The following is a 21,123-nucleotide window of genomic DNA, read 5'->3' as shown; positions in this document are numbered from 1 at the left end:
GATGGAGAATACTCTAGGCTCAATTGAGCGCCTAGAGTAGTATCAGGATACCAGGACAAAAATTCAGGAACACCAGATCTTTGTATGCATCCTTGAAATTCCCAGTTCAGGCTTAGACCTTCCTATGGATAAAGAGTTTTGAAAGCCTACCTCCACCAAAGGGTGTCTCTCTGAACTCCACTCTGCCCTTCAGGTATTTCTGAGGTAGGGAAGGCTGATTGAAATAGATTCTTCAAAGTGGCTACGTGCTAAGTCGCTTCAGTTATGTCCGACTCTTTGCAACCCTATGGACTGTAGCCCGCCAGGCTCCTCTGTCCATGGGATATCCCAGGCAAGGATACTGGAGTGGGTTGACATGCCCTTTTCCAGGGAATCTTCCTGACCCAGGGATCGAACCTGTGTCTCCTGAGTCTCGTGCATTGATGGTGGATTCTTTATTGCTGAGTCCCTGGGGAAGCCCCTCAAAGGGGCTACAAACCAAATTATCTCTCCAGGGTCAACCTAATAACTGCATTCTCATTTATGAGAAGGGGAAAGGAACAGCAATGTTATCCCTAAGAGGGTAAAAATTAGTTTAGAGGGGTCATGAAAAAATTGTACTATTTTAGGTATAAAACACAAATATACATACAGCACATATGTGGCTATACAGTATACATGTGGTATTAATATTTTATGGGGGACAGTTAGGAAAAAAGTCTACAAAGGCTCCTTGGAGGGGTGATAATAAAAAAAAAGATAAATACTACGCTAATTCAAGAATGCCTATGCATAAAGAAGTTGTGGCTTCTTCTAGGCTCCTCTGTCCATGGAGTTCTCCAGGCAAGAATATTCCTTTCTCCAGGGGATCTTCCCAACCCAGGGATTGAACCCAGGTCTCCTGCACTGCAAGCAGATTCTTTACCATAACTGGGTATTATCTGGGGTGTAGGCCACTAAAAGTTAAATCAAGTCAATACTAGTGCAAATGTTACTACTCACTGAACCAAGAGAGAGAACTCCTTGAAAAATGATTGACAACTGCTACCATCAGTATCCTTGTTACTCAATGTGTGCAATCTGTGCATCAATATCATTGGCATTGCCCACATCAGTGCTTTTCAAACTTTCATGTGCAGTTAATACACAGATTCAGTGGACCTGAGGTAAAGTCCCAAATGATGCATTTCTAACAAGTTCTCAGGTGATACAGATGCTGCAGGTTCATGGACCACACTTGTATATCAAGGATACACACCAGTGGTTCTCAAACTTTGGGGTGTGTCTTGCTAAAATACAGACTGCTGAGTCTTACCTCCAAACTTTCTGATTCAGTAGGACTGAGGTGGGGGCAATGAATTTGCATTTCTAGCAAATTCTCAGATGATGCCAATGATGTTAATGCTTCTGGTCGAGGGACCACATGCTGGGAACCACTGATTTAGACTAGAATCCACAAACTATGGTCTCTGGAAAATCTGGCCCCCACCAGTTTTTGTAAAATAAGTTTAACTGGAACACAGCCATGTCCATTCATTTACCAACGACTATTTTAATGTTACAATGGCAGAGCTGAGGAGATGCAACAAAGCTGGTACGGCTCACAAAGCTGAAAAAATTTACCACCTGGCCCTTTACAGAAAAAATTTGATGATCTCTGAAAATGACTGTCATTATTACGGCCAAATTGGCATAATATAAACAGTGTTACAGGTTTACAATTAAGTTAACATGTATGAATTCTAGTTTTAAAATTCATTATTATTTCAGATTCCTCTCCTTTAGTATCTTATTTTGATTCATAAATTCAAGACAGCTTAAAATTACATTTTCCGCATTTGTGCTTGTTTAGTAGGGTTAAATCATTTTAGGGTTAAATAGATGTTAAATCATTTCAGATAAAGCATGAGAAATTATTTTATCCATAAATTTTGATTCAAGAATCAACCTACTTCCACAATCATCCAGCCCTTCATTGGTTTACACTGTGGAGGAAGCTCCAAAATATCCAAGTGGTACACTCCACCCAGGGTTGTGAACTGGCATAAATCAACCTCATCTTCTTCAAGGAAATAGGGCTTTTCACAAGCATTCTCTAACAGCAACTCCTGTGCTGAAATTAATCAGATTGATTGAGTTTCTAAATAGACCACAACATTTCTGTATTTTCTTAGTAGGGAAATGAAAACATTCTAATACTGGTAAAGAAAATTTTTATTTAGCAACTACACATTTTCAGAATGTGGTTAATTCAAAATCATTCACTTGAAAGTGGGAACAGGCATGCATAATGTTAGGGTGCAGGGGAGGGCTCCATCTATATTTTTCATAGGTAAATTATCTCATAAGGATTACAGAAAAGTTATAACGATATAAACCTAGTTGACTGTTGACACAAAAGTGCATTCGAAAAAGTGAGGTGGACAAGAAGTCTGTTATAAAAACCATGCTAAGAACTGTATAAAAAATATATTCCTAAGGAGTTTCTGGAAAAGAAGCAAAATGATAAAGTTAATGAAAAAGATTACATAAATCTCAAACTAGAAGTTCTGCAAATTAGACATCACTATCATCTTGACATTTTAAAACTGTATCCAACTGTTATTTGCCAGGATAAGACTAAATACAAAAGTGTGAAGAAATTTCTAACTTCGTATGTGTGCTTATGAATGTTTAAGGCAATATTACTTGTAATAACAAAAAAATTTAGAAATAACCTTATTTAAGTCCTTATTAATAGATGATAATTTCCCAGGGCATTACATAGATACTTTAAAAAGTAAGGTTACCAATGTGTTCTGACTTAGAATAATGTTGAATATTATTCATTTAAGGAGAGTATGTACTGTGTTTCATGTGTGTATGTACAATAACAAATATTGTTAGGTGAAAAAAAAGTAACTGAATAAGGATATTCATATAATATGAAATTCATATAATATTCATATCATATAACATAAAATATGATGGTTTCATTTAAAATCAAAAAGAGAGAGAAAGAGACAGAATACAACAAATTCGAAAGAATTGTTAACACTGGTTATCTCAGAAGAGAGATGAGGAAGAATTTTCACTTTAAATATTCTTCTGCAACATCTGAGTTGATTTTCTAATATCCCTGTGTTTCTTTTGTAAGCAGAAAATCCCAGTCAAGTTAAATTCTAAAAATGTGACTTAGAAGAATACCTGCTGAAACTGTTTCACTTAGTAATCTCATCTCCATTTCATATTTTGTGGTTTCAGGTTCCTCCTGGACAGGACACTGCAGAGGACACAAGGACAGATGGGGGTGATTGTCAGTGTCACGGCCCAGCCCAGGTTCACTCTCCTCCTATTCTAGTTCCCACTAGGTTTCTGCTACCTGAATTCCAGGACCCCAGATGGACACTCGCTCTGGTCTTAAACTGGACTCAAAAATAAGAGTTTAAAAATTAATTCCACAAAACCTCACAAGGCCAGGAGCTAGTTGCTCAGATTCTCTGTGGAAAACCCCCAAGCATAAAACAGAGGGACTAGGAAGCCATGCAAGCTATACAAATATTATTTATATTGGCATTTTGGTTTTAGCCAACTTTTTGACTTTGCTTGATTTTGGCAATAAACTCTTTGAGTAATTCCAAAGCCTGTTTTTGGGTAAGCCTCTCAAGAAAATTAAAGATGCCATGCTCTAAGTAATTAGAAGATATTATTATATCCTGGTATAGCAAAACAGAATGCTATTTACAAAAAGAGGACAGAGGAATTTAAATATGCCATGTGGCACAGTGGTAAAGAATTTGTCAGCCAATGCAGGAGATGTGGGTTTGACCCCTAGGTCAGGATGATCCCCCAGAGTAAGAAATGGCAACCCACTCCAATATTCCTGCTGGAAAATCCCATGGACAGAGGATCCTGGCAGGCTACAGTCCATGGGGTCACAAAGAATCAGACATGACTTAGTGACTCAGCACACATGCACGCCATCAACTTACCTTTGTGAACTTAAGCAAGTCATTTAACCATTACAGTCACAAGGCCCTGATCTAACAACTGATTTGGTATGCATCTGTGCACTAGACATATAATACCTCTTGTAAACAATCCTAAGCTATATCTTCATTTTACAAAAAGGGAACTGAATCTTATGGAGATAACTGGTCTAAGGGTCCAATAAAATAGTAAAAGTAAAGAATGGTGTACACTGTAAACTACTAGATAAATGCAGTGCTACTATAAAACTTCAGCATGTGTGTGCTAACATTTGCAAATAGGAAGGATTATATCCAGAAAAATTCATTTGCCCTCAAATACCACCTGTCCAGTTTTAATACTATGCATTCTCTGCCAACCTTTTCATCAAGCCCCTGACACTTCTCACTTACTAACTCATTCATTCAATGAAGCTTCACTGAGTGCCTGAATTGTACATTCATCACTAGATACTAGGAGGAAAAAGAAAGAAAAAGGAAAGGTCCTTGCTTAAGGAACTGCCAGTCTATTAGGGAAGCAAGTAAACAAAGTGGGTGCTATAGTGCAGGAAGGGGTCCACAAGAGAAATGCAAAGGAAGAGTGGTTAATTCTGTGGGAAAACAGCCTGTGGGTGGTAAAAGTGGAAAACACTACAGGAAGGTGGTAAAGTTTGAACTAAATCTTGAAAGATAATTAGGTCTTCTCAAAAATGGTGGGAGAGAATTACAAGTATGAGTGAAGGAGGAAAGGTATGAAGCAAAACAGAGGGTTCCAAACACCCCCAAATGGTCAGGTATGGTTGGAATGAGAAAGACTAGGAGGGTAAAGATTTGAAGCTGGAGAGAGGCAAGGTCCAACTTGTGGAGAGCCTTGGATGCCGCTCTAAAGATTAGATTTTCTTCCATGTGTAGAAGAGAGCACCCAAAAGACTTACTAGGAAAGTAACACGAAGAAATGCTTTTGGAAAGGGTTTCTTCTGGTGGCCAGATGATGACGTATCGCTTAGTAAAGAGTAGGGAATGCAGGGACTTTCTTGTTGGTCCAGTGGTTGACAGTCTGTCTTGCATTGCAGGGAACACGGGTTGGATCCCTGGTCAGGGAACTAGGGTCTCATATGATGCAGAGAAACTAAGCCCAAGTGCTGTGGCTACTGAGACCGTGTGCTCCGGAGCCTGCGCCACAACTAGAGGGTCCAAGCACCGCAAGAAAAGATCCCACATGATGCAGCTAAGACCTGATACAGCTGAATAAGTCAATAAAATAAAACAAACAAATAAATATTCAGAGTAGGAAGTCCCAGGTAAGAGGATCAGGGCACAAGTCAAGATAGATGCAATCAGGGTCATTAGAAGGAGCTTAGATGAGAGATGATGAGGAAGTAAATCAACATAGCCTGGATGGAGAATGGATATAGAAAACTGATTTTCAAATGCTTGGCTTAGGTAATAAGACAGATGGTGGTAACAATTATCAAGAAAAGGAAGAACTGGTTTGGGGGGGAAAAGCAGTAAATTTGATTGTGGATATGTTGAATTTGAGATGCCCATGGGACATCTAGGTGAACTTTGATATTCTCTACCATTAAAAAGCCATCTGCATTTCTTTCTTACAGGAAGGAGATTTTCTCTGACAACAGTATCAAAAGATATCAAACCACCAAGGGAGTCAGGCTTTCCAATTCAGTTTCAAACATTTGAGAATTCTTCAGCATGTAGATCAGACTGGTTTTCTACCTGGCAGGGAGACCAGAGAATTTATATCTTTTCAACAGAACCTTGATAACCACAGTACTTCAGTATGCAACAACAGGAATTTATCAGCATCTCATTCATCACATAATAGAATAATCTTGTATTTAGCTCAAAATATTGCGCTATAATTCACAATTTTTATAATTTTATGTTATTCTTTAGCTTAATTGACTCTTTTTTGAAGCTAGACTTCTGGAGAATGGAAGCAATGGGTCAATTTACACTCTGGTGCAAGCTCCTGAATCTTGATAACTATTCTAGAATGTTTTCCTGTCATCAGGGCTAGAACATACTCCTGCACTAAAAGTAAACTCCAAACCACATTTATTGATCCTATAGTCCTTCAGCATTTTACACATTCTAAAAGCTCCTTCTGTTTCTTGGCAATGAAGCTGGAAAAAATGTTTCTTTCTTCACATTATCATCATGTTTATATCTGCTAAAGAAAAGTACTCTTTCAACATAACTGTTTCAGAAAATTTTCCGCATACTTTTTTCTTATAGCTAAATTTTAATACATAGTGTTTTGTCAAGTCTCAACAATTACCAAAGTGGAGTTTTTCTTTGAATTACACTAAATTTATAATAAGTCTATTTTTAAAATAACATTTTCAAAACTGTTTGCATGGAAATGTGGACAGAATAGGAAGCAGAGACGGTAGTTAAAGTATAACTTTTTCAATGACATCTTGGTTCAACTGGTTTATGAATTGGCTTCTAACATGGAAGAACTTCATAGAACACTAGCAAAGTATTTTTCATTGCAACTTGATTAATGTGCAGTTACTGTAATGTGGAAATTATTTTAATATGTATGCAACTTGAATTTGAATAAAAATATAACTTGGATCATGAATAAGATCATGAAAGCTGAGTAGAAATTCCAGAAATAGATCTCAGGAGCCACTTGGGAATGTAGCATATGGCATTTCAGATCAATAGGAAAAACCTAGGTTTATATGGTAAGTGTTTTGAGAGCACTCACTAAGATCTGAAATAAAATAAATTTATATTCTACCCTACTTTACACATTTAGAAAAGGCAGAGGAAGCAGAGATCAAATTGCCAACATCTGTTGGATCACAGAAAAAGCAAGAGAATCCCAGAAAAACATCTACTGCTGCTTTATTGATTACGCCAAATCTTTGTATAGATCACAACAAACTATGGAAAATTCTTAAAGAGATGGGAATACCAGACCATCTGACCTGCCTCCTGAGAAATGTGTAGGCAGGTCAAGAAGCAACAGTTAGAACTGGACATGGAACAACAGACTGGTTCCAAACTGGGAAAGGAGTATGTCAAGGCTGTATATTGTCACCCTGTTTATTTAACTTATACGCAGAGTACATCATGGAAAATGTTGGACTGGAGGAAGCACAAGCTGGAATCAAGATTGCCAGGAGAAATATCAATAACCTCAGATACGCAGATGACACCACCCTTATGGCAGAAAGTGAAGAGGAAGTGAAGAGCCTATTGATGAAAGTGAAAGAGGAGAGTGAAAAGGCTGGCTTAAAACTCAACATTCAAAAAAAACTAAGATCATGGCATCCGGTCCCATCACTTCATGGCAAATAACCTGGGATACAGTGGAAACAGTGTCAGATTTTATTTTTCTGGGCTCCAAAATCACTGCAGATGTTGATTGCAGCTATGAAATTAAAAGATGTTTACTCCTTGGAAGGAAAGTTATGACCAACCTAGACAGCATATTAAAAAGCAGAGATATTACTTTGTCAACAAAGGTTCATCTAGTCAAGGCTATGGTTTTTCCAGTAGTCATGTATGGATGTGAGAGTTGGACTGTAAAGAAAGCTGAGTGCCGAAGAATTGATGCTTTTGAACTGTGGTGTTGGAGAAGACTCTTGAGAGCCCCTTGGACTACAAGGAGATCCAACCAGTCCATCCTAAAGGAGATCAGTCGTGGGTGTTCATTGGAAGGACTGATGTTGAAGCTGAAACTCCAATACTTTGGCCACCTGATGCGAAGAGCTGACTCATTTGAAAAGACCCTGATGCTGGGAAAGATTGAAGGCAGGAGGAGAAGGGGACGACAGAGGATGAGATGGCTGAATGACATTACTGACTCAATGGACATGAGTTTGGGTAGACTCCGGGAGTTGGTGATGGACAGGGAGTCCTGGCGTGCTGTGGTTCATACAGTTGCAAAGAGTCGGACATGCTAAGCGACTGAACTGAACTGAACTGACCATGTTTCTAGGGCTTTCCAGGTGGCGCAGTTGGTAAGTGAGTGTTTGTCACTCAGTTGTGTCCAATTCTTTGCGACCCCATGGACTATAGCCCACCAAGACCGCCAGGCTCCACTGTCCATGGAATTTCCCAGGCAAGAATACTGGAGTGGGTTGCTATTTCCTTCTCCAGGGGATCTTCCCAACTCAGGGACTGAAACTGTATCTCTTGAGTTTCCTGCACTGGCAGATTCTTTACCAACTGCAAGCCTTCCTTGGTGACTCAGATGGTAAAGAATCTGCCTGCTAGGCAGGAGACCCTACAGTCCTTGTGGTCGCAGAGAGTCAGACAGGACTGAAACTGTACACACACGCACCATGCTTCCACGTTAGGCCCTCACAATTTGTTCTCTGCACAGTGGTCAGAACAACCTTTCTAAGTCATGAACCATGCCACTCTCCTACTTAAATAGCCCTCTAATGGCATCTCACTGAATCTACAGTAAAATCTTAACTTCTCCCCCTGGCCTGCAAAGCCCTGCTTCACCTGGCTTCTGCTTTCCTCTCTCACATCATCACATCCCACTTTCTTCCTTGTCCACTCTGCGTCAGTCCACTGGCCTTCTTCCTGGTCCTCACTTCTGTCTAATGACCTTTGTCACTATACAGCTGATTCCCTCTGGCCATTTGGGTCTCAGCTTTAATAAGAACTAATCACACAAGCCATCTGTAACTATCCAATTTAGCTACTACCAGACCCTCCTACCATACCCTCCTGCTTAATTCTGCATATGGCATTTATTAATATCAGCTATCTCCAGTTTTTTCTGACTTGTTGGTTTCTCCTGACTTGCAAGTATTATAAATCATGAGAGTAGGAATCTCATTTGCCCGTCACCACTGTACCTTGAGGGCCACATAGTGCTAACATATATAAGTAGGCATTCAAAAAATATTTGCTGAGTGAGTAAAGAAATAAGAACAAGGTCCAAGTTATGACCAGGTAAATGGGTGGTCCAAGTAAATTTGTGGGAAGCTGAAGGTTGTTGACTGATAAAGGTTGGTTTTTTCATGTGGGCTATTCTCGTAGATTCTAAATCTATTCATGATGATGCCAAGACGTCCTCAAATCTCTAAGGCTATTTCTCCACAATTTTTCCTCTGAGCAGAATAATTTCCTTTCCATCTAAACTCCTCCATACCTATCAAGAGATTTAGCTCAAATGCTATCTCATCAGAGAAGACTTCCAATCTGTTCAATTCTGTTCTTTTCTTTTTTGGATTTATTTCTCTCTCTTAACTCCTATGCCTAATCTCTCTCATTACATATATCAGAATATATGGTAACTGTTACACTTCTCCTCCTCAATCAAATTTCATATAGAAGATAATTAGTAAATTTTATGTTTCATATATATGTTTTACATATTACACAGACTCATATTTATATTAAATATATGTGTGTGTGCTCAGTCACTTGGTCATGTACAACTTTTTGCGGCCCCATGAACTGTAGACTGCCAGGCTCCTCTATCCATGGAATTTTCCAGGCAAGAAAACTGGAGTGGGCTGCCATTCCCTTCTCCAGGGGATCTTCCCAACCCAGAGATCGAACCTGGGTCTCTTGTGTCTCCTGCAACGGCAGGCTGATTCTTTACCACTAGCGCCACCTCGGAAGTTCATGTTAGATATATACAATAGATACTTACTCACATTTATGTTAAATCTGTTTAGAGTATCTTAAAGACAAAGACTATTCTTTTAAAAATAATTTTATTTTATCCATTTATTTGTGGTTGCATTTGGTCTTCACTGTTGCACAAGAGGGGCTACTCTCTAGCGGCAGTGTGGGGGCTTAGCTACCCTGTGGTATGTGCAATCTTCCCAGACCAGGGATCAAACCCATGTCCCCTGCAATGGTAAGTGAATTCTTAACCACTGGACCACTAGGGAAGTCCAAAGGTTATTCTTAATCCGAACTTTAAAAATTTCAAAGGTTCATATATTATCATGCATGTCCCTTAGATCACCAAAATATTTCTGAAGATAATTATTCTTTTTATTTAAAAAAGCAATATTTCTCATACTGTGCTATGCTTAAACTGGGCTATTCTAAAATTTTTCTAAGATATGTTCATTGGGAAGACAGCATTAGCCAATACTGACAATATTATTGTATTAGTATTACTACAGACGTAAATGAACTGAAATGTGGTATTCAGAGCCCTCTAGTGGCATAATTCTTAATAGATCCATGAAAAAGAAAGAAATAATTTGGACCATCTCCTAAATCTAAGAGATTTAATTTTTAAATTAACAAAGTACTAAACACTTGGTATTTATAATCAGATCATGTATCAAGCATAATTCAGGAATTTGGGGCCATAAATTCCTATGTTATTATACTAAAATTTGCCTTGCAATCTGCCTCCAAATTTGTTAAAAAGATACAGTATTTACTTATTAGCATTTATTTATTAAAAAGAAATGCAGTAGTAGATTAAAATATGCCAACCTAAAATTATAAAAATAAGCAACTTATCCTAAAGAAAAAGTTTTAAAAATAGAGAAATCTCTTCCTTTAAAGCCAAACACAGTAAGTCTGCCTACTGATCTTACAGGCAGCCTGCAATTTACATACATTCACACAAACACATGTACACATACACAAATAAGTTAAAGTTTCATGAATTTATATGCCAGCGTTTAAATTTTATAATGTGTTTTGCCACACCAAGAAAACAGTGTTATGAGTGAATTTAGGGTTAGGATAGTTTGTGTTGCTCTGAACATAAAGGAATACGAACCTCACCACCATCCATAGATATTGCATCACATTCTGAGTTACAGCTGGACTGCAAGAAGCACATTTCTTCTGAGGCTGCTGTGAGGTTGGAAGTGAAACTTTCCTGTTACCACATGTACATATAGCAGATCACTCCAGGGGTCACAACTGCGGAGGAGAGGGTCCCAAGAATTCCTGGTGACAAGCTTGTAGATTCCCCAAAGTAGCACAAATGGTTCCAGCATGGCCAACTGGAATGGAGCCTTAATTAAGTGCCTTCAATGCACAGAACAATCTTAAGGTGGGTTCTGGCTGACTTCTTTCATATGGCAAGTGTTCTTACACAAGTTGTTCACGACAAACCAAGTTAGGGCCTACTTTTAATCACTTAACCATCCATTCATTCGCTTATTCCTTCATCCATTCAACAAACATTTAGGAACTTCCCTTATGGTCCTTCTCATGTTGTTCATGGACTTCTCAAGGCAAGAGCACTGAAGTGGTTTGCCATTCGCTTCTCCAGTGGACCGCATCTTGTCAGAACTCTCTACCATGACCTATCTTGGGTGGCCCTGGCACAGCAGAGCTCATGAATTTGAGCAAACTCCGGGAAGCAGTGAAGAACAGGGAAACCTGGCATGCTAGAGTCCATAGGGTCGCAAAGAGCCAGACACAACATAGTGACTGAACAACAGCTAGCAGTCCAGTGGTTGAGACTTCGCCTCACAATGCAGGGGGTGCAAGTTTGACCCCTGGTCGGACAGCTAGGACCCCACATGATTCGAGGCCAAAAAGCAAAACATAAAAAATAGAAGCAGTATTGTAACAAATTCAATAAAGACTTTAAAACTGGTCCACATTACAATTGCACTCATCTCACACGCTAGTAAACTAATGCTCAAAATTCTCCAAGCCAGGCTTCAGCAATATGTGAACTGTGAAATCCAGATGTTCAAGCTAGTTTTAGATAAGGCAGAGGAACCAGAGACCAAATTGCCAACATCCGCTGGATCATCGAAAAAACAAGAGTTTCAGAAAAACATCTATTTCTGCTTTATTGACTATGCCAAAGCCTTTTGACTGTGTGGATCACAATAAACTGGAAAATTCTGAAAGAGATGGGAATACCAGACCACCTGACCTGCCTCTTGAGAAACCTGTATGCAGGTCAGGAAGCAACAGTGAGAAATGGATATGGAACAATAGACTGGTTCTAAATAGGAAAAGGAGCATGTCAAGCCTGTATACTGTCACCCTGCTTATTTAACTTATATGCAGAGTACATCATGGAAAATGTTGGACTGGAGGAAGCACAAGCTGGAACCAAGATTGCCGAGAGAAATATCAATAACCTCAGATATGCAGACGACACCACCCTTATGGCAGAAAGTGAAGAAAACTAAAGAGCCTCTTGATGAATGTGAAAGAGGAGAGTGAAAAAGTTGGCTTAAAGCTCAACATTCAGAAAACTAAGATCATGGCATCTGGTCCCATCACTTCATGGCAAATAGATGGGGAAACAGTGGAAACAGTGGCTAACTTTTATTTTTCTGGGCTCCAAAATCACTACAGATGTTGATTGCAGCCATGAAATTAAAAGATGCTTACTCCTTAGAAGGAAAGTTATGACCAACCTAGACAGTATATTCAAAAGCAGAGACATTACTTTGTTAACAAAGGTCCATCTAGTCAAGGCTATTGTTTTTCCAGTGGTCATGTATGGATGTGAGAGTTGGACTATAGAGAAAGCTGAGCACCGAAGAATTGATGCTTTTGAACTGTGGTGTTGGAGAAGACTCTTGAGACTCCCTTGGACTGCAAGGAGATCCAACCAGTCCATCCTAAAGGAGATCAGTCCTGGGTGTTCATTGGAAGGACTGATGATGAAGCTGAAACTCCAATACTTTGGCCACCTGATGCGAAGAACTGACTCACTGGAAGACCCTGATGCTGGGAATGATTGAAGGTGAGAGGAGAAGGGGATGACAGAGGATGAGATGGTTGGATGGCATCACCGACTCAATGGACATGAGTTTGGGTGAACTCCCAGAATTGGTGATGGACAGGGAGGCCTGGCATGCTGCAGTCCATGGGGTCACAAAGAGTCGGACACAACTGAGCAACTGAACTGAACTGAAGAAAATCTTAAAAAAAAACATTATTGATTCCTATCACGTACTAGGACCTGTGCTTACTATAAATGTGAAGTCTATCAAGATATTCTTATCCTTAAGATCATAACTTAGTGTTTAAGTTAACAATTCTAATCATTAAACAGAAGGATAGGAGCATAGTAGAAAGACATCTAATTTAGCCTCACAATGAGGGGAGAACTTTGTGGAGGTAAGATTGAAGGTGATGGAATGAAATTTGTATTTTAAAGCTGGACAAGAAAATGTAAGCATAACATATTCCCTGCCTGCACTGGCCCTCCCTACTGTACAGTGGGCATATGCGTTATGCATTAGCCAGACCTCCTGAAACGTGGGAATGCTTACCACAAAAATCAGTGTTTTTACCCTTTTTCTGAGGTCAGTAAGGTAAATTATTGAAGTTTAGCATTCTTTCCCAATTATGCAAGGGGTCATGGTGATATACTGCTCACTTTGTACATACTTACCCAGATTATGTATCTTTGGTGAACTTTATGTAAAATGTCAGTGTATCATTTGATGTACGATCCATTGCCTCCAAAATGTAGGTGACTAGCCTTGACTTCTAACAAGTGGTACAGTTCTCAGAGCTTCTGAGAGTCTGTCTCCCAGGTTATAATGATCAAATTGGCCCAAATAAAATTCTTTTTTCTCTTAACTCAATCATTAACTGAATTTTTTATCAACAAATGTAAATCTTAAAAGACAAGTAAATGTTAGGTAAAGTGGATGAGGTTGATGGGAGGAAGGGAATTCCACAAGGACAGAATAGCAAGTAGAGTGTCATGAACAGAGGCTTATCATGAACTTTCCATTTCTAAAACCAAAAACGGAAAAGGAAATATTGGGTTGGCCAAAACCGTTTGGGTTTTGCCATATGATGTTCCTGAAAAATCCAAATGAACTTTTTGGCCAACCCAATATATTGTTTCATTTTTTATTAGGAAAGGAATGTGTGTTCAGTACTTATTTACTGAAAAGTCAAACAATACATAAGTGTAAAGAGAGTAAGAAATAACTGGTAGTAATACCATCCTGGGGGTTCCCAGGTGATGCAGGGGTAAAGAATCTGCCTGCCAATGCAGGAGATGCAAGAGACATGGTTTCAATCCCTGAGTCAGGAAGATCTGCTGGAGGAGGAAATGGCAATCCATTTCAGTATTCTTGCCTGGAAAATTCCTCGGATAGGGGAGTATGGCAGTCTACAGTCCATGGAGCCGAAAAGAGTCAGACGTAACTGAGCGACTGAGCACATGCATACCATCCAACTTTCTCATACTCCCTCTCCTCCTGACCCCAAGACAGCCACTGTTTAGTTAAGCAGGCTGTCAGATTTTGTTCTATGATTTCACAAATAAGTATTTTTTTCCCTGGTTCAGATAGTGAAGAATCCACCTGCAATTGCGGGAGACCAGGGTTCAATCCCTGGGTTAGGAAGATCCCCTCGAGGAGGGCATGGCAACCCACTCCAGTATTCTTACTTGGAGAAGCTCTGTGGACAGAGGAGCCTGGTGGGCGATAGTCCATGGGGTTACAAAGTGTTGGACACGACTGAGTGACTAAGCGCAGCACAGGACATTGCAAATATAGTTTCATTCTTTAAAAAAATCTTGAGAAAGCCTCTTAGGTATTTTTCCATATAAAAGTTATAGGTTCTAGTCCAAGATGGTGATGTAGGAGGATCCGGAAGCCATCTCCTCCCACAGACACACTGCATCCACAGCTGCACATGGAAAAATTTTCTCTTAAAAAAAAGAAAAAAAAAACACACCCAAAAGCTAACTGAGTAACTCCTACACATCGTGCAAGTTGGAAAACGTCCATACTGAAGTGGGTAGCTGAGGCTGGGACACAGTCTCACCATAAACCCACCCCTGTGCAGCAATCCACAATCAGGAGGGAACTCACAAGCAAGAGGGGGAACAGAGAGTCTGAATACCACATCAGGCCTCAGCTTTTAACACCTGCGCCTGAGAAACTAGCCCCTCCAATATCTAGCCTTGAAAGCCAATAGGACTTACTTCCACCAGGACCATAAGGCTATGCGAACTGAGATGCAGTTATTAAAGAGCCCCCTGCATAGACTCATCTGCCCCAGGGCCCAGAGCAAAGGGGGCCAGCTGAAAAGCAACCTGATTTTCTGTGGAAGAGGCTTATTTGATTATTTTAAAGTGTAGGCCTCTAGATGCCCATCAGCAGACGAATGGATAAGGAAGCTGTGGTACATATACACCATAGAATATTACTCAGCCATTAAAAAGAATTCATTTGAATCAGTTCTAATGAGATGGATGAAACTGGAGCCCATTATATAGAGTGAAGTAAGCCAGAAAGATAAAGACCAATACAGTATATATATACAGAATATATATATATATATTTTCCATGGAATGTATATGGAATTTAGAAAGATGGTAACAATAACCCTATATGCAAAACAGAACAAGAGACAGATGTACAGAACAGACTTTTGGAGTCTGTGGGAGAAGGCGAGGGTGGGATGTTTCGAGAGAACAGCATCGAAACATGTATATTATCAGGGGTGAAACAGATCACCAGCCCAGGTTGGATGCATGAGACAAGTGCTCGGGGCTGGTACATTGGGAAGACCCAGAGGGATCGGGTGGAGAGGGAGGTGGGAGGGGGGATCGGGATGGGGAACACATGTAAATCCATGGCTGATTCATGTCAATGCATGACAAAAACCACTACAATATTGTAAAGTAATTAGCATCCAACTAATAGAAAAAATGGAAAAAAAACAAAGTGTAGGCCTGAGGGGCAGGTATGTACTATAACATACACCTAGGAAACTTATAAATTACACTCCCAAAACAGAGGCCAGTGGGCACCATATCTTGGTGCTTCCCTTTTATTTTGCTCAAAGACTGCCAGTATCTGCCCCAACGAAGCTTGTGTCACCCAGGGGCTAACCCTAGACCACCTGGCTCCAGTGGCTGGTGGGGCCCACCTGCACAGGTCCCACTAGACTGAAGCAAACAAAAAAAGAGCTCCTAACTGGTAGACTACCACCCCAGGGCACAGCAGAGAGGACAGGCCCAGCAGCTCAATGTGAAACAGTCCTAAGGGTTTGTCAGCTATGAAGGTTTATGGCTTAAGGGGCAGGCTTCCAACTGAACACTCATCTGACAGCCCACTATAATCCTCCCTAGAGACTTCGGAAGGCAGGCACAGTCGGTTTTGAGCACCAGTATTTCTCAGGGGAAGCTTGTTCATGTATCTGGCGCCCTGGTTTTTACATCTGGTATGCAGGTGACTCAGTGATAAAGAATCAACCTGCCAAACAAGAGATACATGTTCGATCCCTGGGTCGGGAAGATCCCCCGGAGAAGAAAATGGTAACCTACTTCAGTATTCTTGCCTGGAAAACCCCATGGACAGAGCAGCCTAGTGGGCTACACATGGGGTCACAAAGAATCGAACATGACTGAGCTACTAAATAACTACATCACCACCACCCTGGTTTTTATGGCTGCTATCCAGGGAGTGGCCTCTGAGTGCTTGGTTCTGGTGGCCAGCAGAGCTTGTATTCATTGGTTCAACAGGATGGAAGCAAGGGAAGAAGTAGCTTTTAACTATCACCTCAAGGCTCAGCTCAGAGGGAGTAGAAAATATCAAAAGACCATCTCTCAGTCTACCCCTGAGGGAGGACAAATATGTGCATATTTGTGTATTTTTTAAGTTGTTGCTTGGGAATTCCCTGGTGGTCCAGTAGTTAGGACTCTGTACTTTCACTACTGAGGACATGGATTCAACCCCCAGTTGGGGAACTGAGATGCTGCAAGCCATGAAACTCAGTCAAAAACAAAGAAAAAAAGGTTGTTGGTTGAAGGTCTGGCTTCAGGCTGGACCTTGGTGCTGACTGAGCTCCTTCCTTTTGGGACACTGACAGCTCTTGGCACACCCTCAACTGCTGGGAGTCACTAAAAATAAAGTAGGTGCTTGTACAATCACAAAGAATTGAGAGAAAACAAAAGCAGTGTTGAAGGATAAATTTCATCTCCTACACAAGGCTTCTCCTTCAACACTGGGAGAGATGGCTGTTTTATCTAACCAATACGGAGAGTCAAGGAAAGTGAAGAAACAGAGGAAAATATTCCAAACAAAAGAAAAATATAAAACCTCAGAAAAAGACTTTAATGATTTACCTGATTAAAGACTCAGATGAAAGGTCATAGAGATGCTCACTGAGCCTAGGAGAAGAATAAAGGAACATACTGAAAATTTTAACAAAGAAAAAATATAAGAAAGTACCAAATAGAAGCCAGGGAGCTGAACAATACAATAACAGAACTGAAAAAAATACAATAGAGAGATTCAACAGCATACTAGATAAAGCATGAGAAAAGGATCAGAGAACTCACAGACAAGGCAGTAGAACTCACCCAAGCAGAAAGAAAAAAGAACGAGAAAAAGTAAAGATAGCTTGAGAGACTTATGGAACAACATCAAGCAGAGCAACATTTGCATTATAGGGGTCCCAGATGGACAGGACAAAGAGAAGGGCCAGAAAACTTATTTGAAGAAGTAACGGATGAAAATTTCTCAACCTGGGGGACAAAACAGACATCCAGAACCAGGAAGTCCAGAGAGTTCCAAGGAAAGATAAATTCAAAGAAGCTCACACCAAGATATATTATAATTAAAGCACCAAAAGTTAAAGACAGGGAAGAATCTTAAAAGCAGCAGGATAAAACAATTTATCACATACAAAAAGTGAAAAACTGAAAGTGAAGTCGCTCAGTCGTGTCCAACTCTTACTACAAAGGAGCTTCCATAAGACTATAAGCATATTTTTCAGCAGAAAATCTGTAGGCCAGAAGACAGTGGAATAACATATTCAAAGAGCTATTAACAAAAGAAAAAAAAGTAAGAATACTCTACCCAGCAACATTTTCATTCAGAAGTGAAGAACAGATGAAGAGTCTTCCATACAAGCAAAAACTAAAAAAGTTCATTGCCACTAGATCAGCCTTACAAGAAATGTTAAAGGTACTTTTTTAAGCTGACATGAAAGGGTCTTAGTTAGCAACAGGAAAACATGGAAATATAAATCTCATTGGTAAAGAAAAATATATAGTAAAATTCAGAATAATATAAAAATGGTGGGTTAATCATTTATAAAGCTAGTATGAATGTTAAAAGACAAAGTAGTAAAATAAACATAACTATAATAATTTAGAGATACACAAGATAAAAATATGTAAATTATGACATCAAAAACATAAAATGCAGCAGTGGGGAGTAAAAATATAGAACTTCAGAATACATTCAAATTTAAGTTGTTACCAATTTAAAATACACTGCTATAAATAAAAGTTGCTTTATGTAAGTCTCATGGTAACCATAAAGCAAAAATCTACTGTAAATACACAAAAGATAAAGATAAAAGAATTTAACCATACCAGTATAGAAAACCATCAAATTGCAAAGAGAGGAAGAAAAGAACAGAGGAAATACAAAATAACCAGAAAACAATTACCATGATGACAATAAGTATATACTTATTAATAATTATCTTAAATGTACATAAGATAAATTTTCTAGTCATCACAAGAAGTAGAGTGGCTGAACGGATAAAAACACAAGACCCAGAAATGTGCTGCCTATAAGAAACTCACTTTACATATAAAGACAGACATTGATTGAAAGTGAAAGGATGAAAAGAGATATCCTATGTTAATAGAAACCAAAAGAAAGCTGGGCAGCTATACTTTTATCAGCAAAAATAGGTTTTAAGATGAAGAGTGTAATAAAAGACAAAGAAGGTCATTACACAATGATAAAGGAGTCAATCTAATAAAATATAACGTTTGCAAATATTTACACACCTCAACATAAGAGAACCTAATACATATATATATATATATATATATATATATATATATATATCTCAAATTAGACATAAAGGGAGAAACAGAAAGCAATACAATGATATTAATAGTAAGAGACTTTAATATCCTAATTTTATCAATGGATAGATCATCCAGACAGAAACCAATAAGGAAACATTGGCCTTAAACAACACATTAGACAAGACAGACTTAACAGACAAAAACAGAATACCCCACCCGAAAGCACCAGAATATATGTTCTTAAGTATACAAGGAACATTTTCCAGGATAGATCATTTATTATGTCACAGAATAAATCTTAATAAATTTAAGAAGACTGAACTCATATCAAGCATCTCTGATGACAATGGTAGGAAACTAGAAATCAATTACAGGAAAAAAACTAGAAAATTCACAAATATGTGTAGATTAAACAACATGCTACTGAACAACCAATGAGTCAAAGAAGAAATTTTAAAAAATATCTTGAGACAAATGGAAATGGAAATACAATACATCAAAACTTATGGGATAAAGTGAAAGCAGTTGTAAGACAGAATTTCACAGCACTAAATGCCGATATCAAGAAACAAAAAAGATCTCAGATAAACAACTAATGTTAAACCTCAAGAAATTAGAAAAAAATGAAGCTCAAAATTAATAGAAAGAAATAACAAAGATAGGACCGTAAATAAATGAAAGAGACTAAAAGGATAGTGAAAAGATCAATAAAACTAAGATCCTTTTTTTGGCAAAGATAAACAAAATTGACAAAGCTTTAGGTAGATTTACAAAGAAAAACCCTAAACCTCACTCCTAACCCTATCCCCTAAACCCTAGCTCATACTTGTACCCTTACCTGTACAATAAAACCTGACTTAACCTTAACCAAAAAGTCATAAAATCATATATCATATAATCATATATCTACAGTTATAAACCATAAACATAAACCTAATCATAGCCAGAAATTGAAACCAAAACCATAGTACACACATTGTAACAAGAAACTGAAATCAGAGCCATAAACCATAGTTTATAACCAGAAACAATATATTTAACCAGGGAACCATAGCCATAAGCCATCAACCATAACAATTAACTATAACCACAACTAAAATATAAACCAAAAACAAACCGCGTACCACAATCATAAACTCTAACCTTAACCTAGCCCCAGGTCAGCTCCCATACCACTCCTCAGCCCCAATCTTAGTCCTTTAAATCACCAACCCCAATCTAATCAAATCATACAGAGACATCACAGAAAGAAAACTATATATTAACATGCCTTCTAAACAAAGACGTAAGAATCCTTCACAAAATAATAGCAATATGAAACCAACAGCATATTGAAGAGATTGTGATTCATAAGCAAGTGTCTCAATACCAGGAATTCCAGGTTGTTTAGTGTACTCAGCCAAGCAATGTAATAAATTATTAAATGAAATCCAAGCAATTATTGTGTGATCATATAACTTGATGCAGAAAAAGCTTTAAACAAATACTAGTGTTATTTCATCATATAAGCACTAACAAAAGTAGGAGGAAAAGGAGATTCATTCAATATGATACAAAACATTAGAAAAAACACATAGCAAACATCATGCGCAATGCTGAGGACTGAAAGGTTTACCTCTGAATTCAGTACAAGATTAAGATGCTGACTTTTACCTTTGTTACAATATTGTACTGAAAGTTCTACCCAGGGCAATGAAGAAAGACATAAAAGGCATCTATATATGAAAGGAGAAGGTAAAGCCATATCTATTCAGACAGTGACAGTATCTTATATATATAACTTCCCAAAGAATCAACAAAAAATTACTTGAGCTAGTCAACTAATTCAGCAAAGTTACAGGACAAAATACCAATACACAAAAAACTATTTGTATATACTAGCAATAAATATTCCCCAAAGGAATTTAAGATGATTCCACTTTGAATAATGTGAACACCAGTAAAATATTTAGGAAAACATTTAATCAATCAAGGTGCAAGACTTCTACACTGAAAATCACAAATCATGTCTGAAAGAAATGAAAGAAAACCTAAATGATAGTGATGGAAAGACTATTGTTAAGATGGAAATGTTACATAATGAGATCTACAGATTAAATGTGATTCCTATTAAAATTCCCAAAGGCTTTTGGGGAGAAAAACACAAGTTTATCCTAACATTCATATGAAATTTCAAGGGACTCCAAAGAGCAAAAACAATCTTGGAAGTCAAAGTTGGAGGCTGACTCTTCCCAATTTCATATCTTAGTACAAAGTAACAGAAAATAAAACATTGTGATATTGGCATAGAGATTAGATCAATGGAACTGAATGGAGAGCTAAAAAATTTTTTTGTTGTTGTCCAGTCAACATGTCCGTATATAGTCACTGATTTTTGATAAGGGTGGAAAATAATAAATTGGGAAAAGAATGATTTTATCAACAGATGGTTCTAGGCAA

General features: G+C 38.5%; 1 protein-coding gene across 3 annotated transcripts in view; it reads right to left on the bottom strand.

Moving 5' to 3' along the window:
- Nucleotides 1–21,123, bottom strand: part of DNAI7 (dynein axonemal intermediate chain 7) — a 75,251-nt gene that overhangs the window by 11,499 nt on the left and 42,629 nt on the right. For all 3 annotated transcript variants that reach the window (XM_065940275.1, XM_065940284.1, XM_065940266.1), the window contains 2 exons: nt 3,166–3,241; nt 1,932–2,092 (listed from right to left, as the gene is read on the bottom strand). In XM_065940275.1, the coding sequence (XP_065796347.1) occupies nt 1,932–2,092; nt 3,166–3,241 (237 nt within the window). The remainder of the gene's footprint in view (nt 1–1,931; nt 2,093–3,165; nt 3,242–21,123) is intronic.

The sequence above is a fragment of the Muntiacus reevesi genome, chromosome 1, assembly GCF_963930625.1.
Source record: "Muntiacus reevesi chromosome 1, mMunRee1.1, whole genome shotgun sequence".
NCBI lineage: Eukaryota > Metazoa > Chordata > Mammalia > Artiodactyla > Cervidae > Muntiacus > Muntiacus reevesi.
Note: the sequence above shows the minus strand (reverse complement) of the source record. Positions and strands in the feature narration are given on the sequence as shown.